At 43.1% G+C, this 22,948-nt stretch overlaps 1 protein-coding gene across 1 annotated transcript in view; it reads right to left on the bottom strand.

Annotated features, from left to right (window-relative positions):
* The window catches only part of LOC126162805 (uncharacterized), a 172,616-nt gene that overhangs the window by 99,674 nt on the left and 49,994 nt on the right, over window positions 1-22,948 (bottom strand). The window contains exon 4 of the mRNA XM_049919545.1: window positions 16,551-16,703. Within this exon, the coding sequence (XP_049775502.1) occupies window positions 16,551-16,703 (153 nt within the window). The remainder of the gene's footprint in view (window positions 1-16,550; window positions 16,704-22,948) is intronic.

The raw sequence follows: 22,948 nt of genomic DNA, 5'->3' as shown, positions 1-22,948 counted from the left end.
AATATTAAAAGAAATGAATATGGGTAAAAGGCCTAAAAACATTGGCACACTCACTCATTCACCAACACCTATTCATTTGTGTTGATCCACACAATCACTTCACATCACTTGCTGTAAAACAAAGGAGAAATAGTGAATACACAAGAGATTAAAACAGAAGGAAAACGACAGAGGAGCTAAAACTATGGCACAGGAATATGTGACCGGTTGCACCAGAACAAGTTGGTACACATCGGAGGACTGTGGCCTATGCCAAGACAAGTAAGGAGGACTTAATCCCATCTTCGTTATCAAAAGGTGGTATGCCACAGCCACGTAGTGCATTTTACTAGACACAGTTTGTTACCTGTCACTTCCAGCCACTCATCTTCCCATTGACACATGACTCCATAGCTCAATGGCGATGAGACAGCATATAGGGGGTTAGCTCACTGAAATAACTGAGAATCATGACACACCTCCTTGGCTGCTGCATCTGCCTTTGTGGTTCCTGCAATACCCATGTGTCCTGGTACCCAGCACAAAACATGTCCTTCCCCAGACATTGTAGGAAGAGGAGGGTGTCCTGGATATTCTGGACTACTTTAGCTATTGGATGCAAGAATTGCAGAGATTATAGGGCATTCAGAGAATCAGAACAGACAAGGAATGTTGCACTCGAAGCACATCTCATCTACTCCAGTGCCCACAAGATCACACATAATTCTGTATCAAAGACAGTAAAGTCTTGAGGGAGTTGGACCTAGAGGACACGATCAGGGAGCAACCAACAGCCCCCCCACCCCCTCCTCCCCCGTATTGATCCATCAGTAAAGACAGCTTTGGAGGTGTGGGTCTCAGTTGCTCAGTTAAAATATCACAAAATAACTTATTAAAACATATGCAGGCATGCAATCTCTTCTGTACTACACCAATCTAAAGTTACTCTGGGTTTCTGCAGTAACCATGATGGCAGGTGGTTAAAACCCTCAATTTGGGGTTGTACGTGTTCCACACCAAGTGACTCCACCACGCATCGCATACGGCTCTCAAGTGTCAGTGTTGCTTCCGGACAACTGGAGTAAAGGTGTTCCAGAGGTGGACAAGCAACAGTATGATATGCAGATGATGTCAGAGCTGTGAGGAACTTTGCTGATGCATCATGAGGAGCTCGCTACTGGATGGTGAGTGGCAGTTCCCCAGTCTTATCACAGAGACTGGATATAGGGCTGGTCCTGTAGACACCCATGGCCAGCCTAATCCCTTCATGGTGGACAGTGTCAATAATATTAAGGTAAGAAGGTCCTGCTGATCTGAACACTGTGCATCCACAGTCTAGCCATGAACACATGAAAGCCGTATAAAACTGGAGCAGATGTTCCCTGTCTGCTCCCCAAGACCTGTTGCTAAGTTTCTTTATCATATTCTCATATTCAGTGAATTCTGGGTTCTGGTTTTCAAGTCCCTCAGGTGTGGTAAACATGACAATTTGGAGTCAAAATGAGCTCCAGAAACCTCACTGAATCTTTAAAATGTTGAATGGTGTCCCTCGCTTGCAAATCAGGTAAATTAAAAACACGACAAGAATGATTAAAATGAACACACACACACTTATCTGCAGAAAACTGAAAACACGTCTTTGCAGCCCACCTCTCTAACCTCCGCAGAGTAAGTTGCAACTTATGGGTTGCTGTTGCAACACTGGAGGAGGAACAGAAAACAGCAAAATTGTCCACAAATAAAGAGCACTGTACAGGACTCCTTATTGTAGACATGATATTGTTTATGGCTATGGCAAAGAGGATAGCACTTAAAACACTGTCCTGAGGAACATCATTTCTGGCTCAAAATGATCCAATAGCTTGACATCAATTCAGGACCTAAAAAAGCACTCAGACAGGAAGGACCGTATGAGTATCAGAAGGTGGCCATGGAAGCCTCATTGCTGGTATTGCAGGAGAACAGTGTGTCTACAAGTAGTGTCATATGCCTTACTCATTATTAAGGAATACAATGAGACAATGATGTTTACATAAGAAAACCTGCTGAATAGTCACCTCTAGTAGGGTCAGATTGTGAATAGCAGACCAAAATCTTCAGAAACCATATTGGGAGCAGCTAAGGAGTTGGCTGGTCTCTATTCACTCCTGGGTCTTTCCTACACAGGTCATTAAGGCGACACTCAAGTAACTACTGGGGCGTGTGCAGTCCTTTCCTGGTTTGAGGAGAGGAATCAAAATTACCTCTCTACATGAGCTGGAAAAGAGACCTGTCTACCATATCAAATGAAAACATTTGAGGAGGATTTCCCTTGACACTGCTGGCAAATGTTGAACCATGAGGTACTAGATTTGGTCTGACCAGATGCAGTATCACGAGTCTCAGACAGTGACGATTACAGCTCCCATGTGGAGAAATGGCAGTTGTAAGACTCAGATTGCTGGGATCTGACGTCCGACATGCTCGTCTCTGCAGTCACGCAGTAGCAGCAAAAAGTCAGATCCTAGCTGGCATCGACAGTAGTTGCTGCAAAATGCTCTACGATCATCTGAGCAATGTCGCCAGGCATTGATTGGAGACCCCTCTTTCAGCACTGCTGCTACTTGTTAATGACTGTGTTTACTGGAAATCCTCCTGATGGCTTTCCATACTTTTGTAGAACAAGTGGAATTTTTGACGGAGTCCAGTAATGCTTGCCATAACCTTTCCTTGCTCTCCTTACTTAGTTACCAAGCCTAGGCTCTCATGAGTCAAAAGGCTGTGAGGTTGTCCAATGTTGGGTGGTATTTAAACTGTCAAAGAGTAGCACACTTGTCCCAGATTGCTGAGGACTTTTCGACAGGTAAGTCAGTGGCATGACTGATCACTTGTGTAATGTGGACAACCCATTCCTGGACACTGTCGCGATGTTCAAACACAGCCAGCTGCCTGAACAGCATTCAGTTAGCCCTGCTGACCATCGATTTAGGTGGCTTCTTTCAGGTAATGCTTCTTCCACTATGTTAATTCTGAGTGGGAAGTAATCGATGGAATAAAGGTTGTCATTGACTTCCCACTGAACAGAATCTGTGAGGGCTGAAGAGCAGACAGAGGTCAATGGCTGAGAATGGCCCAGTAGCAGCACAGAAATGAGTGGGAATACCTGTGCTGAGGATGTACAGATCGTGGGATGTAATGAGGCTCTCGAAAACCGGACCTCGAGGGCAAGCAGATGTTCAGCCCCACAAAACATGATAGTCATTGAAGTCTCTCGGTAGAAAAAATGGTTGGTGGAGCTGTTCGATAAGATCTGTGAGAGCCTCAGAGTCTATTGTATCTTGTGGAGGTAAATACAGTGAGCAAACAGTGCTCCTCTGACACACCTGAATTTCAACTGCTACTGCTTGCAGGTTTATTGCCAAGGGAAGAGCAGAGAGATGGTGCACATTATTGACAAACACAATGACCCCTTCCTTGACCGTTTTCCCAATGAGGTCATCCTTATGGGAGAACATATAGCCCATAGTACAGAGGCATCAGAGACTTGAAAGTGCATTTCCTGCAAACACAAGCAAAGGGGCATTCCTGTGCTAGGAGTTTTGGTTCTTCACTTGTGTCCTGAACCCACTAATGTTTCACTGTAGGATGGGAATCACCTATCACAGGGGCAGCACTTTCATCCTGACTTTCTATTGGGGAGGGGAGCTTGCAATGGGTGGCAGCTCAGTCTTGGGGTGAGATGATTGCCCCACTCCAACATCAAGGTCCTTCATCTCTGAAGGCTACTTAGACCGAGTCCTGCATGCCTAGGTAAGCCTTGTACAACTGAAGTGTGCCAGAGTCCCCAAACGTTGTCTGCTAATGACCGTTCCACCTCAACAGTCAAGCATCCCACAAGCGTGCAACAAACCTTGTGATTGAGCATGTTTTTATACAGGCTTTTACCGTCCTCGCAATCCAGGCGGTCAAGCTGAGAAGCTCATTCCCTGTGATACACAACGTAGCACTGCTGCACCCTACAGTGATTGCTGAAGCACACCCAGAGCTCACAGTGACAGGGGAATGGCAGCCATAACCAGCCCCAGTTCAGGAGCCCCCAGGTCACCAAGCCCCTGAGAGCTTAACCATGAATGTGAAGGCAGTTAAAAACAATTATTCTTATGTTGACTTTGTATTTTAAAACAGAGATTGCACCTTAGAAACCACTGCAACACAAAAGCATACATATACCCTGTCCTTTACCAGTGTATGTATATTTATAAATCTATGTAACAAAAAGGCTTATGTTCCTTTAGCTATGTATAATTGCTATAACTTGCAACCCATACCATGAACATGATTTTGTGGACAAATAAACAGATAAATAAAATATGGTCATTTATGTTGTTGTGATCTTCAGTCAGAAGACTGGTTGATGCAGATCTCCACACTGCTCTATCCAGTGCAAGCCTCTTCATACCTAAATAACTGATGTAACCCACATCAATTTGAACCTGTTTATTGCACCCATATCTTGGTATCCTTCTACAATTTTTACCCCTCACACTTCCCTCCAGTACTAAACTGGTGATTTATTGATGTCTCAGAATATGTTTCATCAATTGATTCCTTCTTTTAATCAAGTTATGGCATAAATTTCTGTTCTCCCTAGTTCTATTCAGTACCTCCACATTAGTTATTTGATCTACCCATCCAATCTTCAACATTCTTCTGTAGCACTGTATTTCAAAAACTTCTGTTCTCTTCTTGTCTGAACTGCTTACAGTCAACATTTCACTTCCATACAAGCCTATGCTCCAGCAAATGTCTTCAGAAAAAGGCTCCCAATACTCAAATTTATATCTGGCATTAACAAATTTATCTTCTTCCATGAAACCTGAGTTTATCTGGGAGGTTACTGTGATTCACACAATCAAATGCCTTAGATATATCACACAAAATAGTAACTGGTGCTATTTTGTTATTTAATGCTATAAAATTTGGTGAATGAATGTACAAATGGTATTCCCAGTTGAGCAAGTCTTCTGAACACCAACTTCTGATTTACTAATGATAGAATTGTTGCTGGGGGTAGGATACTATTCTACAACAGCCTACACTGATCAGACAGAGCTTTACAACCACCTGCCTAACAGCCAGTATCTCCACCTTTAGCACATATAAGAGTGGTGTCAAGTCATGTAGGAGTAAGGTTTGGTAAGTTGCTGGAGGGAGTTGGAACTGCATCTGCACACACAAGTCATCTAACTCCCATAAATTCCAGAGAGGGGAGCAATGAGCTCTGATGCCACATACAATCACATCCCAGATGTGTCTGATCGGGTTCAGATCAGTCGAGTTTGGTGTGTGTGGGGGAGGGGGGAGTGGGAGTGAGGGGGCAGCTTATGTATTGGAACTCGATACTGTGTTTCTCGAAGCACTCCTTCACACTCCTGGCCTTGTGACATGGTGCATTATTTTGTTGAAAAATGCCACTACCAATTGGAAACGTGATCACCGTGAAGGAGTGTATATGGTCTGCAACCAGTGTACAATACTATTTGGCTGTCATGGTGCCTTGCATGAGCTCCACTGGACCCAAGAATGCCACGTGAGTATTCCCCATAGCATAATGGAGCCACTACCAACTTCCCTCCGTCACGCAGTACAGGTGTCAAGGAGCTGTTCCCCTGGAAAACAACAGATTCATGCCCTCCCATCAGCATGATGGAGAGGTATCAGGATTCATCAGATCATGCAGCACTCTGCCACTGTGCCAACATCCAGTGCCGACAGTCGCATGTTCATTTCAGTTGTAGTTGGCGATGTCGTGATGTTAACAGAGGCACATGCATGGGTCGTCTGCTGCGGGGGCCTACTATTAGGAGTATTTGGTACATCGTGTGTTCAGACAACTTGTACCTGGCCAGCATTAAAGTCTGATGTTAGTTCCGCCACAGTTTGCCATCTCTCCCATTTTACCAGTCTGCCCAGCCTATGATGTCTGACACCTGTAACAAGGGGTGGTCATCCAACCCCATGACCTATACATGTGGTTTCACCTTGGTTTCACCTTGGTTTCACCTTGGTTTCACCATAACAGCACTCCTCGAACACCCAACTAGTCATTCTGTTTCTGAAATGCTCATGCCAAGCCTCCAGGTCATCACAATCTGCCTTCGGTCACACTCAGATAAGTCAAATGCCTTCCCCATTCTACACTTGAACAGCACACTAACTGATACTACATGCACCGTGGGTGTGTCTGACTAGCAGTCATTCCTCACCAGATGACACTGCTATCACCTGGGCAGGTGTATATCAATAGTATGTTGGTGGTTGTCATGTTCTGACTGATCAGAGTATATCACCCTTATCAAATGTTTTGGAAAATGTTGGCAATAGTGAAACAGGTTGGTAGTCATCAACATCTCTCCTCACCTTTCTTATGGTGGGATTTAACAATGACATATTTAAATTTCTTTGGAAAAATGCTTTGAGTTATACATCACATGTTAAAGAAAAGCAAGTAAGCATGCTTATTATGTGGAAACAAGTTTTTAGTACTCCATGGTCCATTTTTCTTTTTTCTACACAGCTGTTTAATGTCCACTCTGAATAGTTTATGAGGCAACCTGTTAATAAATAATGATATGACTTTATCATGGAATAGATTAAATTCTATCTGAACGTTTTGTTCATTACAAATTTCATTTCAGGATATTTCTTGAAGACCATTCTTAAAAATTTCTCTCCTGTTGTCATTAATTATTCTAACTAATTTCCACCTATGGAAATCTATACTTTAAAATGCTATCTTGCTTGTTTTAACTAACTGTGCATCATGATCAAGAGATCATTTGTTCCTGGGTATACAGTTATTTTCTTGTTCTGAGCTTCACTGAAGAAAACATTATCAGTCAGAGCTTTACTGTCTTTATAAAACAATGTTGGAAATTTAATCACTGAGAGAGAATTGTAGAAGCCAAACAAGGTTTCCATATTGGTTTTTCTATCAGTATCCTTTAGAAAATCTACTTTAAAATCACCACAGAATAATAGCTGTTTGTTGTTTTCCAACAGATAGTACATAAGGTATCCATATGCTTTACAAACAGTTCCAAACTTGCCACTGGGGATCTACATGCAATTACAATTACAAGCCAACTATTTTCAGTACTGATTCACAAACACACACTTTTACACCCCAATCTCTACAAAATCTACTTGTTTTAGTATCTGAATTTTTGTTCAGTCTTTATATACATAGCAACTCCACCTCCTCCCATATTAGCTCTACATAAGTAAGATGTTACAGTGTAACCCTTTATGCTGAACTTCTCTAATTCACACTGAAAGATACAGTAAGAAGACTGCTAATAATAGTAGTATAATTAAGTCAATGAAAACTGAGAACATTGGAGTTACAAATGAAGTAAAAATTGCTAGCTCACTCAATAAACACACAATTTAAAGCATGAAAGAAATCATCAGGCATCTAAGCATTCTAAAATACTTTAATAACTATCCTATTTAATGTTCCTGGAACCAGTGACAAAACATGAACTTATAAAAGGACATTCCGAAACAAAAACCCAAGCAGTGTGTAGAAGATATGAAATCAACTAATGATCCTTGTTAGTGAAGATATAATTGAATCATTGTTGGATACAACAAACTGCTCATTCAGAAAGGAATATTCCAGAGAAATTAAAAGTAGTCTAAATATACTATAAAGGTGATAAGAATGATCCAAAGAAATATAGACCACTATTTTAACATATGGTTTCTCAAACATAATAGAGACACTTATGCACAGCAGATTGATTAATTTCACAGACAAACACAATATTGTGATTCTGGTAGACCACAGTTTCCAAACAGAGAAATCTACAGGATCAGCTACATCTAGGCTACCAGAACCTGTCAAACAATGGAAACTGCAGGTAGGAATGTCAACAGTGTAAGAAAAGACAGATTGCTACTTACCATAAAGATGACACATTAAGTTACAGACAGGCATAATTAAAAAGACGCTTACACAAAGCTTTTGGCCACAGCCTTTGTCAGAAAAAGAGAAGCACATGCCGTTTATTCCAACAAGCAAGCACACCTCATGCACACATGACCGCCAACTCTGGCAACTTGGGCCAGACTGCAGCTATCACTTGGGATGGAAGCAGCAATCTGGAGGGGGCAGGGATCAGACAGCAGTGCACAGGGGAAAGGGGGGGGGGGGGGGTGAGGTGCAGGGACTAAAATGCCAACAGGCACAGCATCAGGACATTGTGGGGCAGGGAGATTGGGAAAACGGGGCAAAGAAGGAGAGGAGCAGGGAAAGATGAACAGGTGGGCTGGCAGAGGGCGGCAAGCAAAGAGAGTGTTGTGAGATGAGAACAGGGAGGAGGTGATAGGACAGAGGAGTTGGAAACTGTTGGGTAGAGGGTATGGGGACAGTATGTAATGATATCTTGAAGCTGGGATAATTACAGAAGTGGAGAATGTATTGTAAGGGAAACTTCCATCTCCACATTTCAGCAAAGTGGGTGGTGGAGGATACAGATGGCTTGGGTATTGAAGTAGTCATTGAAATCAAGCAGGTTATTTTCAGCTGCATGTTGGGCAGTGGTGTGATCTACTTTGCTCTTGACCACATTTTGGCAGAGGTCATTGATTCTGGTGAATAGCTAGTTGGTAGTCATATCAATATAAAAAGCTGAGCAGTGACTGCAACACAACTGGTACGTGACATGGCTGCTTTCACAGGTGTCCCAGCCTCTAATGGAGTAGGATAAGACTGTGGGGGGCTGGAATAGGAAGTGCTGGGTGAGTGAATTGTGCAGGTCTTGCATCTGGGTCTTCCATGGGGACATGATCCCTAAGAGAATGAGATGGAATTGGGAGTGGCACAGGGATGGACAAAGATGTTGCAGGGATTGGGTGGGCAATGGAACATTGCTTTACAAGGTGTGGGAAGGAACTCGGATAGGATGTCTCTCATTTCAGCACCTGACAATGGGTAATCAAAGACCCGGCAAAGGATGTGGTTCAGTTGTTCCAGTCCAGAGTGGTATTGGATGACGAAGAAGGCACTCCTTTGTGGCTGTTTCTTGGGGGTGGTGGGAGGATTGGGAGTGTGAGGGGAAACGGTATGTGGCCAGGCTGCATGAAAGGGATTTTTTGGTATGAAAGGGATAACAGCTGTTGAAATGCAGGTGTGGTTGGTGGATTTAATGAGGACAGAGGTTCAGATGAAGGCATTGAAAGGAGGAGGTCAACATACAGGAAGCAGGCCCACTGGGTTGAGGAAGACCAGGTGAAGGAGATGGGAGAAATGGTGTTGAGGTTTATTGCATAACTTACTTTTTTGAAAAGAGAGGAAAAATGTTCTGTTAATTTGGAATGAAAATGTTTGATTAAAGAAAATCTCTTTTATGTTCATTAAAACCCATGGCTATATTTTCTCAGGGTGCTGTGGCCAAGAATATCATGCGTATTCCAATATGAAGACATCCGTCTTACTCATGACGGATAAAAAAATTATCTTTCTTTAATGTTAGGCAATAAGCAAACTTAATATAATATTCAAACAATTATTTTTCTCTGTGAGGCTTGATGCTCCAGTATAGCTGCCTAAGTGCAATGGCAGCATACACAATTAAAATAATTCCTTTCAATAAAACTGTACCTTTGGCCTAAAAATGAAATGGAAATTATTATGAGACGCTGATTTACATATACAGATGTGCAGATGGATATGTATGTGTGTGTGAGTGTACCGTATTTACTCGAATCTAAGCCGCACTTTTTTTCCGGTTTTCGTAATCCAAAAAACCGCCTGCGGCTTAGAATCGAGTGCAAAGCAAGCGGAAGTTATGAAAAATGTTGGTACATGCCGCCACAACTAACTTCTGCCGTCGAATATATGTAGCGCTACGCATGCATGCTTTGTAAGCACAAAGATAAATACTGGCGCCAAAACCTCTGCGTCAGTAAATAAATTTTAAAAAAAGTTGAAGACGAGCTTTTTTTCTCCGCCGCGAGTTTCGACCACTGCATTTTCATACATTATCCTAAGAAGTAAATACAAATTCCGTATTGTTCATCTTCGAATGTAGCACAATTTCAGTGTACTACAAAAATCTGACTGGCAAGACTGTTTGGGATGTTTGTCAATATGGCCAACTCTACGTTCTGAATTTTTTCCTATCTGTGAGAAGAGATGGTTGCTAATAGGAACCTGATGAAATTTGAATCACATACAGTATTCTCTTCACCATAAGAATAATACGAATATAAACATTTTGCCATGTATTCTTTCGTGTTTGCTGCTATCTCATTTAAATCCTGCCTGCCAAATAAACTACAAAACTAGAGTAGAGTGAGACAACAGCAAACGCGGAAGAATGTACGTATCGTGTCATGTTTATATTCGTATTATTCTTATGCCTAATAGTGATACAGTCAGAAATGAAGCACGGCAAGTGACTAGATTTTTAAATCTAAGATGACTCTAATTTCTGTGCAGAATTTGATGTAATAAAGAAGCGGCCGCAAAGCTTTTCAAACGGAGAAAAATTTCCGCCCAACTCTCGTTCAGAACATGTTCTATCATACATCATTATCAAAGAAAGCAGCAGTGTAAGTAACAACAAATAGCAGTCTCTTGCCATTGTTTCGCTAATGAGACGATTCCTCTCCTTTTTTTTTTTTAATTGTATGCGGCGGTAGCGTGCACAAAAGCAAGCCATGCCGCGAGCCGCGACAGGCCGTAAACACGCACTATCAGAATGCGACAAACAATGCATGACACAGTGCAGTAATGCATTTTCAGCTTAAGATTGACGCAAACACCTATAACAAAGAAAACGGCACTTATCAGATCAAAGCAAAATAAGCAATCGATTCAAACCAGACGAAGCACGTGAAAAAGGAAGGGCACCCGTATAAATACGGACGGAGCGCCTGACGCATAGCAATAGCTACGTGGTAAAGCTTAACTGCTAAGCTTACGACTCGAACCAAACTACTGTAGCTGTATCGTCATTCATTCGGCCTAAATTGTGTCTCATATTACAATGGACCAACTTTGTTTCGATTTGGAGGTGCGGCCTACAACTTTTCTCTCCCCTTGAATTTCGAGTCTCAAATTTCAGGTGCGGCTTAGATTCGGGAAATTTTTTTTCCTTTATTTCGAGTCTCATTTTTCAGGTGCGGCTTAGATTCGAGTGCGGCTTAGATTCGAGTAAATACGGTATACCTGTCCCATTTTTTCCCCCTAAGGTAAGTCTTTCCGCTCCCGGGATTGGAATGACTCCTTACCCTCTCCCTTAAAACCCACATCCTTTCATCTTTCCCTCTCCTTCCCTCTTTCCTGATGAAGCAACCGTGGGTTGCAAAAGCTTGATATTTGTGTGTGTGTTTGTGTGTTTTTTATTGTGTCTATCTACTAGCACTTTCCCATTTGGTAAGTCACAGCATCTTTTTTAAATATATTTTTCCCATGTGGAATGTCAGAAATTCTAAATACACTACACGTAGTACAAGTAATTCTTTGCAGACTGTAATCTAAATGCAACATCAGAACCAACCAGGCACAGAAGACAAAGAAGAAGAAGACAAGAGAAGACAATGAAATCTTTTCTTATATACTATGATACAGAGATAATAGTAATTACAATTCTCTGAGCACATTTAGTGGCTCCACTGTAGTCACATATCGATACAGTGATTTACATTACTGTTTTAAAGAAGCGATGCTATAGGTTGTGAAGGGATGAAGATAGGGTGTCTTGGCTCTGAATTAGGATCAAGACGATATCACCAATGAACCTGAGCTCAGACTAGGGGTTTGGCGTTTTGCAAGGCTAGGAAGGTCTCCTCTAGATGGCCCACAAACAGATTGGCTTAGGAAGGTGTCAAGTGGGTGTCCACGGCTGTACCGCAGACTTGTTCATATACCTCCCCTTCAAAGGAGAATTAGTTGTGGGTTAGGATAATGTTAGTAATGTGTATGAAGAATGAGGTAGTGGGTTTGGAGTTTGAATGATGTTGGGAAACATAGTGCTCTATAGCAGTAAGAACATGGGCATGAGGGATATTGGTGTATAGAGAGATGATGTCAACAGTGATGAGTTGGGATGCAGGAGGTAAAAGAGTGAGGATGGTGCAGAGTTGGTGAAGGATGTGGTTGGTATCTTTAATGTGGGAGGATTATTTACAGACAACTGGTTGGAGGTGTTGGTCAATGAAGGCTGAAATTCTTTCAATGGAAGCACAATAACCAGCCACTATTGGGCATGCAGGATTGTTGGGTTTGTGGGTTTTGGGGAGCATGTAAAAGGAGGGTGGGCAAGGTGTCATAGGACTGAGGAGGGAAATGGGTTCAGTGAAGAAGGTCTGGGAAGGGCCTAATGCTTTAAGCAGGGATTGGAGGCTGTATTGGACTTCTAGGATGGGATGACTTTTGCAGATAATAAGGGTGGAGGAGTCAGATAATTGGCAGAAGACTTCCACCAGGAAGTCACTGCAATTTATAACAACAGTGGTGGAACCTTTGTCTGCTGGTACAAACAGTTGCCTCTAGGATAACAAAATCTATTATAGATGCTTTAGACAAGAGAAACTTGCCAAATGCTCTGTTTCTGAATTTGCCTTAATTTTCACACTATCATCCATACTTGTCCAATAGAAAAAATTCAAAGCTATGATGGCACACATGACATGCAGTGCAATGGATAAAATTGTATGGTGGAAACAGAAACTGATTGCAGATTTGAAGTCATATCCATTAACCATGCAGTACCTCATATATCGGTGTTTAGTCCTTTATTGTTCAACCTCTTAATGAACGACAAGAAAATCAGTGAGTAGGAATAAAAAGTACTACACACTGATGACATGCCATTGGTAAATCTGGATAAAAATCAGGTGAATATCAATGTCTACATCTGCATCTACATCTATATCCATAATCTGCAAACTAGTGTGAAGTGCCTGGCAGAGAGTATGCCCCATTGGTACCAGCTATTAGGGCTTTCTCCCATTCCATTCACATATGGAGTGTGGGTAGAATGACCGTTTAAATGCCTCTATGTGTGTTGTAATCAATCTGATCTTGTCCTATGATCCTTATGGGAGCAGTGATCTATGGGGAGCTGTAGTATATTCCTCTAGTTATCATTTAAACCTGGTTTTGAAACTTTGTAAGTAGACTTTCTCAGGATAGTTTATGTCTGTCTTCACTGGATGAAAAAAGCACATTTACTTCAATAGCTAATTAGATGGCTCATATAGAATGACTTACGTACATCTAAAGAAAAAGAAATATTCATGGTGTTCACTAAGAAACAAATGGAATACCACATAGGTATGCAGGGTAGTCAGAAACAGTCTGAAAAGCTTATAAGGGTGTTGGGGTGTTGCAGAGTAGGTTGGGCTGAAAAATAATGGAGAAGAAAAACATTTGATGTGTTGCAACATTTCTGAGTTAATTAGCAATGAAGTTAGCCAAGCAGGCCACTGCACATGCAAATTCAAGTGGTCCACCATATACAATTAGTGACAGTCATCCTTGTAGCATAGACGAAAGTGGAAGAGACTGCTCATCCTTCGGATCAGATTCAATCCTTACTACCATCCCAGGCCCAATTTTTGTATTTCTGTCTTGTTCAGTTTCAGGAAACCTACTGAAGAACACATTGGGTGACACCATCTCTGGTGGGCTGCCTGAATCTGAGCACACAACAGACTGATGGCTAACTTCAATGCTAAATAATTTGGAAGCAGCACAATATACCAGATTTTTCTCTTAACAATATTTCTCACCACAACCTACAATGCACAAGATTTTCAGACTGTTTCTGATCACACTGTATTTATAAATGGAACAACAATAAAAGAAATTACATCCGTAAATTTTTTGGGAAATTATACACAGTCCAGTCACATTAATGTGGCCACCTGTCAGAATCCTGAATAACCACCTTTTGCAATATGGGTGTGCAGGAAAGACAGTCAATGAGATTCTGAAAGGTACTGACAGGGGTGTGGAGCCATGCCAACTCCAGTGCCATGACCAAGAGAGTACGGTAAACTCATCCCACTGCTCTTTGAACAACACATGTAAACTGGACCTTACACACACACACACACACACACACACACACACACATACACACAGCCACCTGTCCAATGGACCATAAAACATGATTCATCTGAGAAGGCCACCTGTCACCACTCAGTGGACATCCAGTTGCAGTATTAGTGTGCAAATTCCAGCCTTTGTCACCAATGAACAGCAGTCAGTACAGGTGCGTGAAATAGGCGCTGCTGTGGAGCCTCATAAACAGCAATGTTCATTGAATGGCCATAGAGAGACAATAATGGTAGCTCTTGGTTCATATGGGTGGCCAGTTACCCAACAACTGCACATCTACTCCCCTGCACACAGCTCTGCAAGTATTGTTCATCCCTGTCATCTATGGCTCATTATGCACCACAGTTGTCTCAGTGCCAGTTTTGGATATCATGCTCAGTATACTGTAACTATGGTGCCACATGAAAAGTTTTCAAACAAATCTGTTTCAAAAATGCTTTTACACTTGGCCCAAAAGCCAATGATAATGCACTTTTCGATGTCAGATAAATCACTTCACTTCTTCAATATGACAATGACTGCACTGTTTTCCTGCCCCCCCCCCCCCCCCCTACACACACCTACCCCAGGAAAAACACTTTAAGTACCCTTCACCCTTCACTGCTAGTGCTTCCACCTGTCATCTGTGAGTGATTATTGAACATTGATATTAATGTGACTGGATCAGGTATTAGCAAATAATCTCAAACAGAGATAATGTATGTAAAATGTAAATTAAATACTGTATTATTTATTATGATGCTGCTTGCACCTTATGCCAATAAAAAAACTTCTGTGTACAGTACTATAGTACCAATAACACAAAAGAAATTTTTGTACTGCAAAAAAGGCTATTAGTACCTTCTGAATAAAAACAACGTGACTCCCATAGAACTACAAACATTGATGATTCCATTTCTGCATATATATAGAACAGTTTTTTTTAATAAAAGAGGACACATCACTAGAAGAAAACATACATTTTCAACACAGAGACTGAGAGTTGTTGAGAAAGACTCACGATACTCTGTTGCTCAACTAGTAAAGTGCTTGCCAAATGGTTTGTGGGATGGTATGAGTAAAACAACATTCCAAAAACTGTTTAAGAATTATTTAGTACAAAAAAAGTATTGTGAGATAGAAGTATTGATAATTTCTGTCCAAACACTGGGATTGAGTTATTCTTAACGACTCCTTGATGCAATACTTTTTTCAATGATCTTAACCTAATTGGTCACAATATTTTATTCTCCGCTCAGGGACTGGGTATTGTGTTGTCTTCATCATCATTTCATCCTCATCGACATGCAAGTTGCCAAAGTGGCATCAACTAAAAAGACTTGCACAAGGCACCTGGTCTACCTGACCGGAGGCCCTAGCCACATTACATTTCACTTCATTCTTAACATTTCACATTAAATCTAAGTCACTGAACGTAGTTGTATCTAAAAAAAATATTGCCAATGGATTTTGCACAATGTATTTCAATGGGAATTGTTCTGCAGCAAACAACTGAAAGCCAGATATCAACAATTCTGTGTTCTCAATAACTATTGTCTGAGAGATAATCAATGGTAAAGGCTCCACAAATGATGATACCGCACTTAATTTGCATAATCTTATTAAAAATGTCTCCAGCTGTTTTATGAACCTTAAGATATTTCCTGTTAATAACCTGTAAACAATAAGTATGATTAGCAATAAATGAATTGCTGCTACCAAACGACATTTACTTTCATTTGTAGTACTTTCTATTATAGTACATGTTTTTGTGCTATCCGGTTTACAAACACATTCTCTATACAGTAGATCTTATTTTATTGCTTCACTGAAAATTGTGCATAAAATGTCCTAATTATCTTCAGGGGAAAAAATGTTGTGAATATCCCAGTTAACAACTGAACAATAGATAAATAAAATAAATCTGTTTTAGGTGAGTCAAATAAAGGCAATCTACAATGAAGGCTTTCACAGCTGGTGTTTCTGTGATTGTTGATTTTTGTTTTATGGACCTAAGGCTGTGATCCAAAGCATATTTGTCTGGCTAACACTTTGTTTTCCAATGCTGGTGACACTATTACAAGTTACAATCTCAAAAAAGCTCAGCGACCCGAACTGTTTACAAGTGGCCACATGATGGATGGTCAGTTCATTTGAGATTATGACTGCTTTCTGAGTTTTTATACACTCTGGTAATGTCTCTAGCATTGGGAAATGGGACATTAGACAGAGAAATATACCTTGGACCATGGCCTAAAGCTCATAATACAAGAATTGCAAAGTAAAGGTGATCTAACCAATTTCTCTATTTTACTTTCTTCAGTTGTAAGTTGACAAAAAATAACATTGAAACTTTACTTTCACATACTCTTTAGCTAATTGTCTTTCAAATATACTGTTTTACAAAACCTTTTCGACTTAAAACTAATCTAACATTTAAATCATCTTAGTAGTTGTTATAGAAAAAAGCACTCACAGAGACAGCAGGCTCCCAGTACACCACATGATCCCATGCTGGTGCCTCCAGCCAGATAACACTGCTTACGATCAAGGCAAGTACCTTGTAGTTGTTGTCCATTAGAAGTTCCAGAACAAACAGTGTTCCAGTACCTTGTGATTGGTAGCACAACTGAAATAAAATTTTAACACTGAATGTCTGATTCTGTGTATTTCCTTTCCTTCTGCAGTTCATCAAGTACACAATTTTTTAATCAAATTTATGACAAAATCAATATTAATTAACTGGTGGCTAATTCACTAAGTACATTACAATTATATATATACAAAGCTATACATTTGTAATGAAAATCCTATGCAATTGTCAATTCAAGTTGGCATTAATCTGGTGGAAACTGGTGACATTCAGCACCAGACAGCCAATGTTTATAGCTCAAAGCTGCAGGTAATGTAGGGTCAATTCACGGAGAGTGCTTGACCCAAGAGAAGCAGCCAATTGGGCAGTTTTTGTGCCTAAAAGTAAGAAATTAAAAAAATCCACAGAGAAGTGTTGCCTGTCACATCAAATTGTTTATATTTATTTCATAATTTGTCTGAACACTTAGTACGTTTCAAAGACAAATGTCAAACTGGCTGGAGAACTGAGACTGATGCAGAAGCATATGTGCAGTGGCTCTGGCTTGAAGAATTAATCCAAGCACATAGACTGCTAACTGCAGATAAGATTGTAAGATTGCCAATGAAATTGGTTTCTGGGATTTCGGTTGGGTTGCAGCCCAAGGAAACACATACACTTCTGTAAGACTTGGTGTATTTCATTACAGACGTCCACATTACAATAAGTTGTACAGCCAACTGAACAAACAAGACAGTGTGGGCTGTTAAATTACCATAGTCAAAGAACTTGTGATGGTGGAGATGTGTCATTCGTACTTGTCGATGCTACACAGCCCCCCCCCCCCTCGCAGTGTGGAACATGGTTAGAGTGTAGTGGAAGGGGGCCGTGTCTGGCGGTGAAGGCAATGAGGGAGACAGCAGTGATGCAATGGAGATGTCCTTCTCCAGAGGTTGTTGCAGCAAGGTCCACACTGGGAGGTCAACGTGAAACTCCTGTAGGTGGTGTGGGCAGACGAGGCTTCAGCCCGCACATGAGGATGGGGCTGTGTGGGGAGGGACCATGTCCCCCACGTGATCGGCTGGCAGCATTCAAACTGTAACCCTCCATAGTGAGGTTACCATAGCTCGGAGGAGCGTGTGGTCGACGCCACGTGGGAGCAGGTGGGAGGTGGCGATCATCTGATGAGCCAGGTCCTCGGTCAGATGGGAGGAGTTGTCTTGCAGCAAGATGAAGATGTGATTGTCGTCAATGAGGATGGTGACATCCTCCACATGTTTGGGCAGGACATCAGTTTACAGAACCACTAAAGAGGGTAGGGAGGAGGAGGTAGAGAGAGAGGGCAAGAACCCAAGGAAGGGCGATGATTGTGATGCAGACACATGTTCAGGTGAGGGTTGTGGCAGCAGCTCTGAGTCCTCAGTGCTGGGAGGCTGCATAACATCAATGAGTGTGAAAGACGCTGGGTCAAGGTGTGTTGGTTTCATGAGGTGAAGAGAAACAGTAAATGGTGAACCTTTAACCCAGATTTTCATCATGTGAGCAGTGTGGTCTAAGACCTCATATGGGCTTGAATATGGTGGGGCAAATGGGGCCCGGATGGTGTCATCATGGAGGAAAACGAACTTGCATGAAAGTAGATCGTATGGCTCGTAAGAGTGGGGGAGGGGGAGAATCGTGGCTAGACAGGGGGAAGGGGGGGTGAGTGTCAGGAGAATGTTTGCAAAATGTGTTTGGATCTGCCTTATCCTTATGAAGTCGGGAATGAGGGTGGGTTTGCCATGGCAGATAGGTTGTTACAGCTCCCCAGGGAGGACAGGGTTTTCACCATAGACAAACGAGTGATGCCACCAGTCCATTTGCTTGGGGGTGGTACGCAGTCATGCGTCATTTGTTGATACCAAACAGCTGGCAGAGTTGGGCGAAGAGTGCTGAATTAAGTTGCCAGCCCTGGTCAGCAGTGATGGTAGTAAGGCAGCCAAAGCAATAAATCCAGGAAGAAACAAAAGCCTTAGCCACAGTTTCGGTGGTTGTATTGGTGAGAGGTACAGCCTCTACCCACCGACATAACTGATTGATGCAATAAAGAACATAACAGAAGCCCTCTGAGCGGGTAAGGGGGCCGATGAGGTCCAGGTGTACATGGCAAAAGTGACCAGATGGAATGTTGAATATGTGGAGAGGTGGAACAGTGTGCCTGGTGACTTTGTTGCACTGGCAGGTGATGCACTTCAGGGCCCAGGTCTGGCAATCGCACTTCATGTCTCGCCACACAAATCATTTGGATACGAGGCATGTTGATGACTTAATTCTGGGGTGTGCTAGAGAATGTAGTGTGTCAAACACTGAATGGTGGAGGGGGGTGGGGATGAGGGGTCGGAGGGTGCTGGTGGAGGAGTCGCATCAAACTTCCCCTTGGATGACGGTGAATTTAGCTTTGGTGAAAAAAAAATGGCTCTGAGCACTATGGGACTTAACATCTGGGGTCATCAGTCCCCTAGAACTTAGAACTAGTTAAATCTAACTAACCTAAGGACATCACACACATCCATGCCCAAGCAAGATTTGAACCTGCGACTGGAGCAGTCACACAGTTCCTGACTGAAGCACCTAGAACCATTCAGCCACCATAGCCGGCTTTGCTTTGGTCAAAGACAGCTAAGTGAAAGTGCTTTTGAAAAGTTGCTGTGTATCCTCATCCTGGTTCTGTAGGGACACAAGGTCGGAGAGGTTGATGACCATTGAGATTGTGCTAATGTGGGAAAGGAAATCTGCAATGATGTTGTTGGCGCCTTTGAAATGAGGGACTTCAGTAGAGAACTGAGAAATGAAATTGTAATGTCAAAAGTGATAGGGGGCAGGAGGGGGGGGGGGGTTGCAGGGGGGGCAGTTTGGGCAGAAGTGTTTCACCACCTCATAAACTGCTAAATAAACGGCGGTTGAAGGCTGAGTATTTTTGTTGGGCACGTGAAAGTTTCTTCAAAAAGAACTGAAGTGGCATGAGCATGGCATTGTGATGTTGTAGGACCGCACCTACCATGGAGTCACTGGCATTCATGGTGATGAAGAGTTCAGCATCTGAGATTGGATAATGAGGGTGATGGCTCATGCAAGAGAGTCTTTCAGGGCCTAGAAGGCTGCACGCATTGGTTCAATCCACGGAACGGAGCATGTCCCTTAAGTTTGCTAGCCGGCAAGGATGTTATTGAGGGTGGCCTGGGTCCTGGCTGCAGCAGGCAAATGACAACAGTAGTAGTTAATTGTTCCCAGAACCAACAGAACTCTTTGTATGTAGTGGGGAGTGGCATGGATAAGATTGATTGTACCTTCGATTCGGGAGGTGTATACCAGTGGCCAAGACTGTGTACCCCGAGAATTGGACAGATTGTTGGTGCAGTTGCAGTTTGTCAGTGTTGTTCTCGACTCCATTTGATGAGAGACTGTCCTTTTAGTATCATGATGTGGCTTTCGTGATCTTACGCGGATTTGCTGAAGTGCTGGATATCATCAAGATATATGAAACAGAAGTGGAACTGGAGCAAGAGAGAGTCAATAAAGGGTTGCCACTAATGAGCAGCATTTTTTTAACCCAAATGGCATGAAATGGTACTCGTACAACCCGATGGGGGTGATAGTCGCAATTTTCGGAATGTCTCTGCATGCGACTGGGATTTGCTGATAAGTACATTTGCAATCCAGTACGCTGAAAATTGTAGCACCTGTGAGAAGGTGAGTGAAGTCAGAAATGTTTGGTATAGGATAATTGTCCATCACAGTTCTAGCATTCAAGCATCTGTATTCGCTACACAATCGAAAGGAGGTGTCCTGCTTAGGGCTGAGGTGCACACGTGATGACCAGTTACTATCAGAGGGCTGTAAAATTCTTGCCTCAAGAAATTCCTGTATTTGCTGGCAAGCCGAGTGTAACTTGTGTGGGTTACGGCGGTAAGCCTTGAGACAAATAGGTGGGCCCTTGGACGTGATGATGTGATGAACAGTTCTGTTTGTCACAGTGGACTCTGAATGTTCGATGACTGCATATGGGTGGGGTGTGATGTCGGTTATTAGGGGTGCAAGGCTTGGATGCCGAGCATGTGGCAGGCATGAGTGGAGTGCGCAGAGGCTGCCTATTGTCTGTAGTGCGCAAGAGAGGCACGCTCAGTGGTGGTGGCACTGCTGGTATGCATGGAGCTATTGAGCGAGTCGTGCGAGGAGGAGCGAGAGAGGGGTAATGTTTATCTACACACTGGATGGGTGCACGCGTGGTGGTGGGGGGGCATGGTCAGAGCCCAAATGGCTGGATTGTCATGAGGCACACGTGTGTTAGTTTGCAAAACAGGTGAGAGAGACGTTGAGCAGAACACACCTGATGGTGGCGGGAGAGGTGGGGGTAACACTATGTGGTTGAGACTGAAGTCACATGAGATAGGTGTGGTGTTGCTAACCTGTGTGCTGTTGTCAGCAGAACTGTCAGGTGCGGCAGATGAAGGTTCGGGTGTCAGCACTGCCGAGCAGTGTGAATTGATGTGGGCAGTGATCATGGCAAGCTCGTCTTCGGCGCTTGCAATGCGATATTTCAAAGTGGTGTTCTCACAGTGGAGGGCGAATGTCTTGGCACTTTATGTCAGGATGTAATTCACAGTTGCACAAATCCTGCTCGCAAGAGCCGCACACTGATGCACTAAACAGTTAACGCCATTTACAATCCGAATAGGTGGTGGAGCACGGTCACACGGGATATGAGATTTAGAGCTGTGGTGAAATAGAGAACCTCAAATTACATTTGAAGACAGGCGGTGGTGTAATAAGAAGTCGATTCCCAGGGCTGGTTCTGCGATGTCCACCACGTTGACGATCCAGGGAAGGGAGAGGCTGTTAGAGGGGCGGAGTTGAAGCTCGACAGAGCCGTAAGTCTGGAGTACAGATGAGTTCATGGCTCACAGGAGAGAGCGTGTGCGTATGAGGGGATGTGTGACCAACGATTTAGGTACTATTGAGAAGTCAGCGTCAGTGTCCATGAGGACATTCTGACTCAAAGATTAGTCTTTGACGTAAAGGTGGCCATTTAACGGGATGGAGGCACGGACAGCATGTAGCGTGGGTTGGCGCTTATCGGACAATTGGCTTTTCAGATGCTTGCACAAGAGGGGTGGCACTTTTTTCCATCGTCACTGAATACAGTGTAGTACAAACAGTGAGGGTACATTGAGAGAGGAGGCGGCCAATTGTCCTCTAAGTGTTCGGGTTCGTACACTAGAGGGGAAGGGGGGGGGGGGGGGGGGGGTGTCGGCGTAGGCATGATATGCAGCAGCTCGGTGGGCAGAGTGTGCATGTGCTGAATCTGCAGGTGACACAGCAGTCTGGGGGGCAGAGCATGGCCTGCCCCTGCTTGCAGCTGGGTGAGCTACCATCGCAGGAATGCCAACTTGTTGTGTGAGATCCTGCTGGTGGTGTTGGTGTGTGAGTGAGTAGACCTGGTCAGTCATCCACAGATGCAAACCAATGGATTACAGAGTGTGGGGGAGGAGATGAGCCTGGAGATCTGTAGGCAGTTTTGATAACCACACTGACCACAGGATTTCGTCCAGCATCATCTGCTCGCTGACACGGAGGCATAGCGGGTGCCAAAGCTGGTACGGGGTGCAGTCGACGTGATGTTCCTCGTACAGTATTTGCAGAATAACCTCTTGTGTTTCCCACAAGAGGTGCTCGATGATAGTCTGTTTTGTGAAATCATACCTCAAAATTCACCGTGGCATCAGAAGTAAGTCACAGATCTGGTCTGAGTGCCTGTGCCGTTGAGTCATGAGGCACAGGAATTTTGAATTGTTGTCAGTGATGTGGTACTGATGCTGTCAACACAGACAGCACTGCGTAGAATGCAAGTGAGCAGTCTTTTGGAACAGATGAGAATGGCACTGAAGAACACAGAAATGATGATGTAGAACTGTCCGACGCAACGTTCGTGGTGCAGAAGTCTGACACAGAATGTATAGCCAGTGCCATGAGAAGGTGGGACGGGGGCGAGGGGGTGGGGGGTAGAAAATAGCAGACCTGTGCGTGGAGCAGCACAGTAAAATGTTCCCACTGGGCTGTTGACATGACGAGCTGGGCAAGTTCGGAGGGGTGGAAACCACAGTTAGTAACACTATGCAGCACATTGTTCACATCAGGTGGGGGCCCATAAAGTACACTGAGGGGCCGAATGGTCATGGGGGGCAGAAACTGTGCTGGAATTGTTTGTGATATACACTGAGCATTGTCCACTTTGTAAACTGATGAAGCAGAAAAGCACTCGGGCG

The sequence above is a fragment of the Schistocerca cancellata genome, chromosome 2, assembly GCF_023864275.1.
Source record: "Schistocerca cancellata isolate TAMUIC-IGC-003103 chromosome 2, iqSchCanc2.1, whole genome shotgun sequence".
Taxonomy (NCBI): Eukaryota; Metazoa; Arthropoda; class Insecta; order Orthoptera; family Acrididae; genus Schistocerca; species Schistocerca cancellata.
This window is presented reverse-complemented; position numbering and strand designations above follow the sequence as displayed.